At 35.2% G+C, this 14639-nt stretch overlaps 1 protein-coding gene across 2 annotated transcripts; it reads right to left on the bottom strand.

The window, feature by feature from the left end:
* Window positions 1–64: 64 nt before the first annotated feature.
* On the bottom strand, window positions 65–14209 carry LOC130892513 (uncharacterized). Of its 2 annotated transcripts, none has more exons than XM_057797959.1 (5): window positions 13861–14209; window positions 7436–7764; window positions 4419–4582; window positions 2530–2631; window positions 65–510 (listed from the first exon to the last, which is right to left on the bottom strand). In XM_057797959.1, exons 2-5 carry the CDS (start codon window positions 7719–7721, stop codon window positions 136–138), a joined length of 927 nt encoding a protein of 308 aa, XP_057653942.1. In that variant the 5' UTR covers window positions 7722–7764; window positions 13861–14209; the 3' UTR covers window positions 65–135. The 2 variants fall into 2 exon arrangements, with proteins under 2 accessions (XP_057653942.1, XP_057653943.1); XM_057797960.1 differs by having other exon boundaries at window positions 4419–4522; window positions 13861–14094.
* Between the last annotated feature and the right edge of the window lie 430 nt (window positions 14210–14639).

Here is a 14639-nt window from a genome sequence, read left to right as displayed (position 1 = left end):
AATCGTGGTCTTTTTTATTCTGTACCTAATGGGTCAATGCCGGTGGGAAAATGCAAACAACAACTTCGAAATAATACAATATATATATTTTTTTATAAAAATTATATCTACACTAAATTTCCTTCGTATTATGTGTTACCTATTTTCTCTATGAATATGGAACGCATTTACGTTAATCGGAACCCTGGAATATTTACGTATATCTCTATTTACCCAATGCATATACAAATAAAAAAGTTCGAATATAAACGCCAAAATACTTATAATGCTCACAAATATAATTAAAACATTCAAAATATTTTGGACTTCTTCGCAACCCAAATCGACGTAATGGTAACTGGTATCTAACACCGATGCTTCCGTAGTGTTGAAGCTGCAGAAGCAAGTAGAGTCCAGCTTCTCTGGAGGAGCGCACGTCATTGCGTTCAAGCCTATGACGTGTAGTAGAGAGAATACGAACGTCAGTAGAGATGTACAAGCCGCCATCGTACTGGTGAATATTGAAACGTACTGAAAATAAAAAGTCCCAAAAATCAAATACACTTTTTCCAATTTTTCTCAAGATTATTGTTTTTTCATTATACTTAGGTTTGATCTTGGTAGCTGCACTGGAACTGGGCGAATACAAAGAACTATATAGTGCAGAGTTGTGCAGAGAACAATGGAGCATATGTTTATTGTTGTATTTGAGGTTATTTTATGTCATCCGATTTAGTACTTTTTGATATTTTACATTCGTCCGATGACGAAGATGTAGTACCGCCGTTTCCAGATTACACTTATTGCACTGCTTTGCACTTCACTAGCTGAACTGACACTAGATCCAGTGCATGTAGTACAGTGAACCGGGTGAACTAGTTCTCTTGCACTGCTATTAAGAACAGCGCTGGTTCTGCTACAAAGAACGCTTTAGTGTACACTTCTACCAGTGCAGCTATCAAGAAAAAACCTCTTAATCAAAAAGATTCCATTCAACTCTTAGTCAAAAACAATTTATGATTTAAAGTTGTTATTTTTCATACATTATTTACGAGGTATGTCTAAAAATATCGATGAATGATCCGATATATAAACGGAAACGTGTACTACTACCACTACTGCGCATAGACACGTCAAAGAGCGCTATCTAGCACCAATCCTCAAAGCTGTCATGGGAAAAACCCTCTACGGGAGTTGAACATATGGAGCATCCTCTGTACATCCAGTTTTATCAGAAATTGGGAGAAACATCTACGAAGACAAATAAAAGTGTACGTCACTTAAAATGTGTTTACGACAAGGAAACAACGACTGAAGAAGAGCCACGGTCAGTACGAAACGCACTGACTCTACGATCCATGGCGGAGGAAGGACACTATCAGGCGTGAGTTCACAAACGTGTCTCGCTGTAGAACTTAAGTTCAGTAACAACAATTGTTTTGTTCCTCACACGTGCTATATGTGTCCCAATTTGCGCCTTGCCCCATCCGCGAAAATAAGGGCAAGTAGAAGATCTGCCCCCAATGTGTGCCTCACATTTGACCAGATGATCAAAAATTAAAACGAATGGATGCCGCTAGAGCTTTCCATTGTCACTGGATTGAGAGAGATTCTTCGGGTAATTTTTGGCATTACCATTGGGATCCTTCATCCCTTTTTGATTGTAATAGGGACGTTTCCTTGTAGGATATGATCTAATATAGTGCAATGCTAGAATTGTCATGAATTTTACCAGGAGATTTCGTTTCGCAGGGGATTCGAAGCGGGGATATTCATCGTCACTAGGGAGAAATAGAGGTTATTCTTGGTATTACCATTAAGTTCTGTCGTACCTTAGAAGAACGGTTTCTTTTGGGTTGGATTAGGCGAGTTTCCGTGTGGGATATGGCCCTCATGTAGGAAAAATGTTCCTTTGGAAGAAGGTTTCGTTTCGAATCTATTTGCTAACTATAGCGATGGAGGTGTAATCTGGGAGAGGAGGGGTTAACAGTAAAACAAAATTGCTCGATTAACCAAACAGCTTTTGGTCGAATCGAGTGACGCGGCGATGGGTACATCTGCGGCTGTATTGTCCTATATCGTCGGGTATTTGCCTGATGAACGAATGCGCCAGGTTCTAGATACGAAACCTGGTGCTACCAGTTCCATTTGGATTCCAAGTAGCAATCGATTGAATGACGTTTATCCCGCTACCCAAAATGTACCTACGTCAAAAGTTGATCAAGACATTGATTGTCTTCTTCAACAACTTCTATGAAGAAGTGGATTAGACTTGTCCTAACACAAAGGAGGTTTTTAAAGGAGCACATTTGGCGGGAGTGTTGGCCATTCAAGGACTTGTGATATCCGTTTTTGGATCGATTCTAATTGAGAAGTATTATGAACATTGACACAAATGTGTGTTGTATAATTTGAAGGCCAATAAAGGTGATTTATGTGTATCGTTTGCTTTGGTCTGTTCCTAATATCATTCACCGAAGTTTTTACAAAAACCTCGTACATATTTTGATTGATGAATCATAGAAGGTTTATGTAAAAATAAATGCTCACCTTAAGCGTTTTCTGCCAATAACCGAATTTCCTACCTGAATATCCTTTAGGATTAGGTATACTAGTTGTAAAAAGTATTCCAGCAAAACTAGATACCAGTACCTTGAAAATAAGAGATAGTTATGAATAAAATATCACAATAAAGTCTCATATCTTATATGTCTTATGTCTTATATCTTATAATCTCATATAATCTCATATCTCATATCTTCATCCCAATAAAGCCAAAAATCTTCAAGAAGACACCCACTCGTTGACGATAACTGACATTAAACCTTTCAGTACCTCGAAACCGGGCTAACATCACTTCCAGGAGCTGGTACTTCTTTTGGTGGCTGATATTTACTCTTCATTTTCCCAATAAAGCCTAAAATCTTGAATAAGATACCGACTAATTGACGATAACCGACATAAACCTGTCAGTACCTCGGAGCCAAGCTAGCATTACTTGCAAGAGATTTTACTCCTTCTCTAGGCTGATTTACATTTTTTTCCAATAAAACCACAAAATCTTAAAGAAGACAGCGACTAGTTAACGTTAACACAGCCTGCCAGTACCCTGGAACCGCGTTGACATCTTCTTCATCATCTCTTTCTTGTAAGTGATTTTCATTCTCTCTTTTCCCAATAAAGCCTAAAATCTTGAAGAAGACACCGAGTAATTGACGATAAGCGACATAAAACCTGACAGTACCTTGGAACCGGCCGGCCTAGCATTACTTAGAGGAGCTAATACTCCTTATAGCTGATTTACACTCTATCTTTTCACCATAAAGCTGAATATCTTGAAGTAGACACCGACTAGTTAACTTTAACCGACTTAAAACGTGCTAGTACCACGGAATCGCTTCGGCATCTTCTTCACGAAGCTGATTTTCACTCTTTCTTATCTCAATATAACCTAAAGTCTTTAAGAAGATATCGACAAGTTGATATTTTCCGTCTAAAAACATCTCAGTAACACGGAACTGCGCTAGCATTACTTCCAGGAGCTGGTACTCCTCGTGGCAGATTTTCACTCTTTCTTTTCCTAATAAAACCTAAAATTTGGATGAAAACGTCGACTAGTTGACATTAACCGACTTAATACCTTCTAGTACCTTGGAAACGCGTTAGTATCACTTCCTTCTCGTGGCTAATGGCTGGTATGCACGCCAACGATAAAACTGCGCAAACAAACTGCACATTTCATTTGAGCAGTTTATCGAACGTTTTCGGCAGAAACTCTGAAGAAAAACACGTCAATCGTGATATAAGACGATGACGCGCTTGCGCTAGCCTGGCTTGTTTTGTGCAAAAAGAAAAGAAAATCATAGTGTGTGGTGTAAGGATTGCCTTCTTAAAAGAATGTCATACTCTCACATAATTTTATTGAACGAGTTAAAATTTTCCCCGAAAGATAAGTCCTCATGAAAGATTATCTGCAACTCAATGAGGTTTTTAGCTACAGGTCGCTCGTACGAAAGTATGATTCTGCTACAATCTTCTAGCGACATGTTTTAACGTGCTCGGACGCGTCCGCCTAGACCAAGCCTTGCGAACGAACTGTGCTGATTTTTGTGAATAAAACTGCGCAAATGAACTGTGCAGTTCGTTTGCGCAGTTTTATCGCTGCTGTGTATACCGGCCATGAGTTTCTCTTATGTAACTCATAATTAATGTCCAATTGTTGTTAACATCCAGGCAACGATGTTTTAGGCCCTGTTGTATCATTCTACCAGCGCAGTTGTAATTCAGACTAGCATTGGTAGTCGAAGAAGTACGTCTTCGATAGTACACGCAAAAAAAGAACTATGCAATTAGACATTGAAAAATAAGTATCCAGAACGAAACTGCTCGTCACGAAAAAAAAAGTTAACAAAATGAAGTGAAAATATTAGTGAACTTACCGGTATTCCACCCCAACCAGGATTATCTTTTGATCTCAAATTTGGTGTCCAAAGTAACAACCATAAAGAGGTTATGCACATGGCTAGTCCTATAACCAAAATTCCTACAAGTAGAAATCGTATAAACTTATGGTGATGTAAAGTTATAGTCGTGTTTGTTGGTGCTGAAAATAAAACATTCATTAGGTTCGCTTTATATAATAAAATATAACAGAAGAACAAGAAATTGTTCGTTAAAGAAAGGCGTATTAATCACAGGTGCCGATGTTTTCTATTCGATTTAGAAGGTACATAATTAGCATAGCGGACTACATAATGCATTCGATCACAGAGCTCGAAAAATAATTACAAAAATCAGTTTGAATGGCCACATAATTAGACGGACTTAGCAATCTTTGACTTCTGTTATTACATTTTGTAGCATTCATGCGTGGAAAACGAAATTTATGTCACATTTTTAGGTAAGGATTAAACAACTCCCGAATTACTTGTTAATCATATCTATAGTTTTCCAACAAAATTGCCGCTAATGAATTCAAAAGGACATTGACGTTGTTTTGAAAGCGTTGTTCTAATATCCACGTCTTCAGTTCTGTAAAACGGTTGCACCAGTCAGTAGTTTGTTTACATACTATGAGAGTTGCTACTTAAGTTAAATTCAATCACGGTGCTTCAAAAGATGCCTATACAATCGACTGTCCAAGACAAGCAAAATCCAACAAAAATTGATCAAGGACGAAGCATTTCGAAGCCAATGGTTCCATTGGTTCCATCATTTCTGAATTATACACCAGCATTTGTTTACTGGAATTGTTCGAAAAAATCAGGGAAACCAATCGCAGAAGACGAATCATTCTCGCCTACAACAATGCGAGCTCTTACACATCAGTTCAAACAAAAACGTTTTTGAACAGTCAAAACATCGAATTGATCGATCATCCGCCGTTCAGTTCTTGTTTAGTACCCAATGATTTTTTCATTTGCCCGCAGATCAAAAATAAATTGCGTGTTCAATGTTTTTCTACACCTGATGCGTTCAAATCATATGTTTTGGAGGTACCTCAATCGACAATTGGTTCAAACGCGTGCAAAAGTGTACTGATCTTAATAGAAAATGTTTTGAAAAACAATAAAGCCATATCTGATTATGAATATAAGTTTTTCTTTGTCTATTTCAAAACTTAAGTATCAAATATCTTTCCTCGAAGCTTCAAAATGAATGCATGCAAAATATATATGTAAAGACAAAGAGCCAGTGATTAATTTCAGGGGTCATTTCAAAAGTCACGAAACTTTCTACAGTAAATCCTCTATACCTACTGAAAATGAAAAGCCACTTCTGGCAGCCCCGTGTGGCCGGGGTAGACTACCCTAAAATAAAATGACGAAAATAGGTTTTTTATATAAATATTTATAGCGTTCTGTCAACAATTAGGAGGGATGTAAATGCAAAACTTCCATGAAGACAAAATACTGTCGAAAGTAATATCTTAAAATCTTATGACTGATACTTTAACTAAAATAAATCTTATTTCTCACCCTCCTTAAAATTTTAGGGTAGCCTATCCCGGTCAGAAGTGGCTTTTCATTTTCGGTAGGTATAGAGGATTTACTGTAGAAAGTTTCGTGACTTTTGAAAGAAACGACGATCTGAAATTGGTCACTGGCTCTTCCTCTAAAAGGTTCATTCCAACCTGCTAATCTGGACTGATCTTATAACGGGTATTGGAAGCGTCTCAATATTTTCGCGCAATCTCCGGCTAGGGTTCTTGAACAGTACAGCCAAGATACGAAAAGACAAACCACAAACGTTGCCTAAATCGGTTAAATCACAAAACAGAATCGTTCGAATAACGCAAACTGCCCTGTTGGAGAGTTCCATCAAGCTAACAGCCAAATATTCGGAAAAATTAAAAAAAATATATGAATCGAAAATGCTCATTATGAAAATCCAAACCCTGAATTTTCTCCTTGATACGATAAAAAGTTAATAATTAAAACCGTGGTTGCAAATTGAAATTACAAAATATCTTTTAGGGAAACCTAAAAAAAAATTTACTAATTTTTCCGGATGCGCACAGGCTTGTGAGTTAGCTGTGCGCGTGCGCCGAACTTGATGAATCGCATAGTCTCCATGGGATGGAGTCGTTTGTTTTGATGTTTGAATCAATTTGATTTAAATGAATGAAATGGTGTAGACGATAGGAGATCGTTCTATTTATTAATTAAGTAACGTAATTACAGTAATAAATGGATGTCTTAAAGTCACATGTTTCCTAATGCACTTTCAATGTTTAATTAATTTTTATTACACAAACATGCACTACAAGTTCCTTTTTTACTTCCAATATTAGTTTGACATGCTATATTTTGCATCTGACGACGCCGATGACTTGAGATATCCATTTATTACTGAAATTACGTTACTTAATTAGTAAATAGATCGATCTCCTATCGTCTAAACTATATCAATTATTTAATTCAAATTGATTCAAACATCAAAACAAACGACTCTATCCCATGGAGACTATGCGATTCTCAAGTTCGGCGCACGCGCACAGCCAACTCACAGGCCTGTGCGCAATGAATAATCCGGAAAAATTAGTAATTTTTTTTCAGGTTTCCCTAATACTTTAGACAAAAAGAAAAATATTGCACAGAATCCTCATCGTACCAAGTACTGTTCTTTGATGTGTTGCAACGAACCTTGTAGTACGAGAGCTACGCAGTCTCCTACAGAGCATGCGCGCTTCCTGCTCTTCGCTTAGGGTACATACTAACCGTTCGGAGGTTGAACGGTTAGTATTACAAGGTGTAAACGAAAAACGTTTACACCTTGTATTTCAAAAGCTTGATATTAGTAAGATGAATACCGCATTCACATACATCGTAAAAGCTAATAAACTAAAACTATATTTAGTTTGACCTTTTTAAAAAGTTCTATGAATGGAACCAAACTTTTAATCTAATCCGAATATAATAGAAATATAAAAGAAAAATTGTGAAATAGTAATTACCTTCTCCGGTTTTATTCATTACAATCATTCTGCTATGTCGTAAGCTGTTTCTAGTAGGTGTGTGTTTTCCGGCGATATCCTGTGTCGTCATATTAACCGGAACTGTTGTGTTCACAAAAGTTATTTGAGATCTAGTGGAAATTTCATCCTTGGATATGTTGTTATTCGAAGTGTTTAAGTGTTCAATGCCGCTGTTTTCGTAAAAGCTGCACGGTCTCGAACGGGATTCCTTCAATTGAATATCGTTCGGGTTATTTGTTTGATGGTTTCCTTTTGCATTTTCCATCGTTTCAGTCCACTGTCAAGGAATGATTTTGAACCACATATTTCTAAAACGAAATGAAATAATACCCTGTGAGATCGTATTATATGGGCAGAATACTTCGTAGGCATAGATAACATAGATGACACTACTAGTAGTTTCATTCATTCATTAATAGTCATTTCACATTGAAGTCCAATAGATCGTCAGCCGAATGGAAAGCACGTCATGAACTGACTTCAAAATGTAAAGAAACGCGAAAGTCCACCAAGCAGGCATATAGATAACATAGATGGCACTACTAGTACATTCATTCATTCATTAATAGTCATTTCACACTAGAGTCCAATCGATCGTCAGCCGAAAGGAAAGTACGTCATGAACCGACTTCAAAATATAAGGAAACGCACGAAAAGACGCATCAACAAGAATATGGCATCAGTATTTTGGTAAAATATTCATTCACAATGTATAATTATTATAGCTTTGAAGGACAACATCGCTAAAAATTGCTCTATTTGAAAAAAAAAAGAAAATGTTGTTTCCTCAAGACAATGCACCGTATTACAAATAAATAAAAACGATGAACAAATTGCATAACTTAGTCCTCGCTGGACAGAAATTTTGTAACGAAGAAGAAGTCATAGTCGAAACTGTAGCCTATTTTGAGACACATCGATGTATCGCCTTAGAAGACAACTACGTTGGCAACAAAGTACTTTCACTTTTTACTAACAAAGTTCCTTTATAATGGTATAAAAAATTCCGTTGTGGAGATTTTTACCTCAAAGATGAGCAACCTTCTGGTCGACCTACTCAAGTTGAAGATGACCAAATCAAAGACATAATTGAAGAGGATCGTCATATAACTGTTCGAGAGGTAGCGAAGAGGCTAAATGTATCGTACACAATAATTGAAAACAATCAAAATGCCTTGGGCAAGTTAAGAAGCTTGATATTTGGGTATTTCACGAATTGAAAGAAAATCATTTAACACAAAGAATCAACATTTGCGATGTGCACCTTGAACGAAATGAAACTGACCCTTTTTTGAAAAGAATCATCACTGGTGATGAAAAATGGGTGCTGTGCAGTAACATAGTTCGAAAACGATCATGGAGCAAACACTAAAAACCAGCACAAACCACATCGAAAGCTGAAAAACAATAAAAAAGCTCATGCCGTGAGTTTGATGGGATTATCAACGTGTTGTGTTTTTTGAGCAGCTTCCAAGGAACCAAACGATCATTTCTGATGTTTACTGTCAACATTAATTGGAACTGGATGAAGCAATCAAAGAAAAACAGACAGAATTCTCAAAACGGAAAGGTTTAGTGTTTAACCATTATAATGCACACAACTTTGGCAACTATTGGAGCTCTGATCTAGCACCATCTGATTACCAATTATTTCGGAGTTTGCAGAAATTTTTGAATGGTTAAACATTCACAAATGACTATAACTTTCAATCGTGATTATTCAATTGGTTAAAAACTATTCTTTGTTAAAAAAAGTGTTCTATTTTATATTATAAAACCGAAGTTACTTTGTCGCCAAAAAATATTTTGAATAATACAGACAGTAAGGAAAGTATTTAAAATTGAACGGAACGGCGTTAACTTAATCGTTTTAATATTGGACGCTTGAATATCGTGGAACATTGGGATTAAAAGGGAAGCATTAAGAAAAGTAAGACAAATAGGTATTATTTTCATACTAAGAAATATAATTACGAAAAAGAAGAAACACTGCACTTAACAGTCATAGATATGAGAGCAGCAGTCGACTCAATCCAAAGAAACAACGTTTGGAAGATACTAGAAATACCAAAAAAGTATTAACTATCACAAAAAGCGAATATAAAAGAGTAAAAATGAAAATACAACTGAATGGACAAATATTAGAAGGCTTTATAGTAGAAAAAGGGATAAAACATAGGGGCAGTTTATACTAACAATATAAAACGGACGAGATACCTACAAACGAACATAGGATACCTCAACATGATCCTAATAAACTTATAAGGTTTACTATATACAGACGACATCGTAATTATACTAGAAACTAACAGAACTATAACAAGTGGATAGAAGAGATAAAAAAATTTCAAATGGAAATTGACATGAAAAAATGTGAAACAATAATCATAAACGAGAAAAATGGAAGCAAAGTTAGACCACCAGTGAAAGAAAAACAAGACACAACTTTTGAATATCTTGGAACAGTAATAAAAGAGGGTAAAATAGAAGCGGAGATTACAAACAGAATACAAAAAGCAGCAAACTTATGCATTGAATAAAACATTGTTCAATAAGAAGGAGATATTAATGAAAATAAAATTGAGCGAATAAAAAACAATGATAATAACACCACTGATATATGGAAGTGAAAACGTAACTAACAATAAAATAGACAGTGAAGTGATGGAAATGGAGTATCTACGAAAAATAGAAGGAAAAATTGCGATGGATAGAATAAGAAATGAAATCAAGAAGAGCATAAATGATTAAGAGAAATGGACATTTAACAAGGATAGATCAACAAAACGAATATGGAAAGCAAAGCCTATAGGAAGATGGAGAAAAAGCAGACAAAAAAAACATAAAACGAACAAAGGCAACAGACAATCAATCAAATAATGATACTCGCACAGTACAAGAAAATATGAAGGAAACGGGAAGGAAAAATGGGAAGAAGATACCATAAATCGCCATTTATAAGATATATAAAAGTTGTCCAATAGTGCAAGATTCCGTGATACCGAGTTTCAAACGCTGTGCAAGTAGATGTGGATAGTATAAACAACCCGAACATAAAGTGGTTAGACAAAGTAGAATCACCAGAAATCGTCGCAAGGAGAGGTCATTCATTTCATAGAATCGAGGTACCAATGCTGCCCAATAGTGGACATCTGATGCGAATATTACGAAATATTAGAAAATGCCTTGACAAAAATGCTTAAGAATCCTAATCTTTCGAGGAAGAAACCAAGAAAAATATTTGTGGATACTATTATGAGAATATTTTGTCGATGGAATGATTTTTAACTGATTTTACTAAGGGCTCTTCCTTTGTATATCATTATGTACGAGAGTTGCTACTTAAGTTTGAAGATATGGCAACACTGATGTGAATATGTCAAATCTGATCATAAAGCTAGACACTTCTAATAGTGAGGGAACTCAGAACGTGTTACTGTTTGACTTGTTTGCTGATACTTGAAACTTTCATCATGGTAAAAGAATGGAATTGAATCACCAATATTTTCTATGACTTTCGACGTGGATTAAACCAACAGCAGTGTGCCGATCAACTAGCTACAACTTTTGGTGATGAAGCCACCTACCAATTCACGCACCCTTCACTACCGAGTTCATTTCGACGGAATCCTTAGGCAGACATAAAAGAACCTGCCTAAGACAGCTTTCCCCCAGTTCTGAGTCCTATTCAGTCACCGTTTTTCGCTGGTTTTCCGAATTCAATCGTGGTCGCAATTCTCTACGGAATGAATTTCGTAAAAGTCGTCCAAAATCGGTCATTTTGTCAGAATAAATCGATGTAAAGTGCGTAAGCTGATATTGCAAGAGTGTCATGTAGTATACAGTGAAATTAAGGTATATTTGTCTTTCTTAAAACTTAAGTAGCAGCTTTCGTATACCAGATTTCATCAGAAAAATATCCAGTTCTAGTTAACCGAAAGCGGGCTCTTTCACAAGACCTCATATGTACTATAAAAATTACCCCGAATAAGATCGAAATATTGAACTTCTAATACATCCAGTTAAAAATGCAAACCCTTATCAAATCACCGACCTCAAAACACTTGCAAAGTATATTAAAATTAGAAGAAATTGATAAATTATTCCTTGATTTATGAATTAAGGAAACTTTGTGTCTATAATTACGAAGTAATCCATCTTGATCGTGTCAAAGTGAACACCAAAAACATATTTAAACATAAACAAATATTATTAATTATTAATTCTTACGTAGACAATTTAAATGAAACGATGTAGTATTTACGTATGCTTATCACTATTTATTTATAATTATAATCATATTGGAAAGTTTATGGGCTTTATCAACATCAGGCTATAAACACAACGGTCAGTATTTATATAAACAGCATATGTCAATTGATAGTGACACACCTAAATATGCCCAAAAAAAGTATAAAAACACTTTACTAATATACAATAAGAGGTAACAACATAAATGATGACTCCCTTATATCAACAACGTTGCCTCTAAACTTTCAAAAAGCAGATCCTTGATTAAAGTATTATTTTGAAGGCAGATGCATGGTGTTACTTATTATAGTTTTCTACAAGTCTTCGCAGGGAACAAATCATTAACCTCCTAGGTGTCTACATCATATCTGTAGTCGATTGACTTCAACGCCACGTTTTTTTGGCCAGTAGAATTTCTTTAATAAGTTTTGAGGCATTTAAGAAAAGAGAAAGTGGAAACAGTGTAATCAAGATCTTCCAAAGTTTGGGTATGCTTGTGAATAAAGAGTTTTCATAGCATTTTTTGTTCGATCTAGTTCAGATTTTTTCAGCTACAAGTCTAATTCAGCTCAATCAGAGCTCAAAGTGAAGTGACTTCAAGATTTTGAGGTCTGATCAGTGGAATTGAGAAATATTGTTTAGTGTCAGTTTATATGAGAAGAAAAGTATTTCTAGAAGAAACCAGAAGCAACGTGATTAAATTGATTTTATTGGATGCAAACGTGAAAACAACTACATTGCCAAGAATATCAATACAATTCAGACATAACTAAGAACAAAGAAGATATTGAAGGCTATGAGAATGGATTTTTGGCGAATAGCAACGTGAAAATTTGAAATAGAGAGGATCAAAAACTAGAGTGATCATGGAAGTCATCTAGTTTTGTCGGTGGATATCAGATTGATAAAGCAAGTCGTCAGGGAAAAGAAAACGCAAAAGGAAGAGCTGGATGAGCGAAATAAATGGGAAATCAAGGAAAGAGGAATTGAAGATGTGAATTGGAATGACAAAGGGAGTTGGAGATTGGTTCAGATAGTAGATACAAACGAATATGATAAATTCATTGATGGGTTGCATCAATGGCTTTTGTCAAAGAAATTCACCTATTGCAAAGATCGACCTGGACTGGAATTTCTTTTATTGACCGTATTAAGTTGATTTTATTATATGGAAACGTGACACGACAGATATATAGAGATAAAGATAAATAATTACATTGTGAAGAATATATAATTCAAATGTACCAAAAAAAAAATACAAAAACAAAAAAAAAACAAAGATCCTAGGTTTTCCGAGTCATGCAGCATAATCACACACACATTGAGACGTCTAAACGACCAAGAAGTTAAGAGTACATAGCTAACAAGCTAACTCTTAACAAAAAGATAAGACCTTCCGGAATCTCCTATATAACTCAGGAAAGAGGAAGGAGTCTACGAGCGAAACCGCGACACGAAAGAGGGTCAGGATCTGTGTAAATGTCAGGGGGTGGTGGAATGTCCTTCGCATCCATCCGTGAATTTATCCAAGGATTTTCTCAAGCGCTTGTCTGTGTTTGTAAGTTCGGATGTGTCATTGTTGACTAAAATGGATAGCGGATTTTGGCGGATAGCAGCGGTAAAATTTGAAATGAGTGAAGCTCATTGAAGCCAAGAGGTCTTTTTAGGGTGTTGAATATTAGGCTTATAAAGCAAATCATCCAGTAGAGGTAAAAGAAGAAGCAAGCTGGATTAACGAAATAATTGAGGAATCGAAGAGGATTTGAAGATGCCAGTTGAAATGATGGGCTTGTAAAATGGGCATCGGAAGATTTCGTGAATCTAATTTGGATATACATACTCTCAATTACGTGTTGCTTTAAACGTAATTGGGTTCTTTTATTGAAACGAACATCGTTTTTCTCCTCAATAATCGTTCTAGAGTCGATGTTTCATTATTTCAATGTAATCAACTACACTCTATAAGATAATTTAATGGAAATTATAATATTCACCTTGGTTCAAATTGCATAAAATGTTTGGCGCTATGCCATCTAGTTTATAAATAATTATAATTATTTTAACTAAGTTGTGTCAATATAAATACATTAACTCTTATCTATATTGTTGAAATGATAATATAGATATGGAAATAAATAAGCATTTCGACTTACCTTAAATAATTAAACATTAACAAACATTTTTCCAACAACTGCACTTCAAAGTATTAAAATCTAATAGATTGTTTCATAATTTTGTCGGTTTCGTAGAATTTTTTTACACGGTAATGATAGTTTCAATGTCATTTAAACTACCTGTGTACCTGTCGTGAATAACATACCGAACAAACTGAATGAACTTTTATGTGTATTTGTATCTTGACGTTTGTTTCATGCCATGTGCTCAGAGACCTTGTCCACTCGGAAATTACAGAGACTCCTAAAGATTCCAAAGAACTCGACGTGTATTGAAATCGTAGGGTTCGACTGTAAGACACATACATAAATTTGCAATTTAAATTACACTGAGTTCATTGAATATTTTCTTCGTAACAAAGAATTAGTTGTTTATGGTTTAAATAAGACCACATGTAGTTTAAAACATGATTTTTTTATATGCTTTATAAGTCATTTATTGTTTTTAAAATCAAACTGGTTTTTAACAGCAACCGGAAATGGAATTATTATTGTCCTAATATCAACTTTCACTTATTTCTTTTGTAATTTCGAATATATATTAAAGTAATAAGCACAATAAGGATTTAGAACAAAAATATTATATCTCGAAGGACAATAAAAAACTAAAAAGAAAGATACAAATATAATCGAGATGGGGACAGATGAATTTAACACAATTAGGTTAAAAAAGGGACAAAAGCTACATAAATTTTAAGCTCATTGCTTCCCAAATCCCTAACAAGACTTTAAAAATGTGTTTAGTACCATCGAAGTTT

This window comes from Diorhabda carinulata, chromosome 4 (genome assembly GCF_026250575.1).
Source record: "Diorhabda carinulata isolate Delta chromosome 4, icDioCari1.1, whole genome shotgun sequence".
Lineage (NCBI taxonomy): Eukaryota > Metazoa > Arthropoda > Insecta > Coleoptera > Chrysomelidae > Diorhabda > Diorhabda carinulata.
The sequence above is the reverse complement of the archived record's forward strand: the minus strand, read 5'-3'. Positions and strand labels throughout refer to the sequence as shown.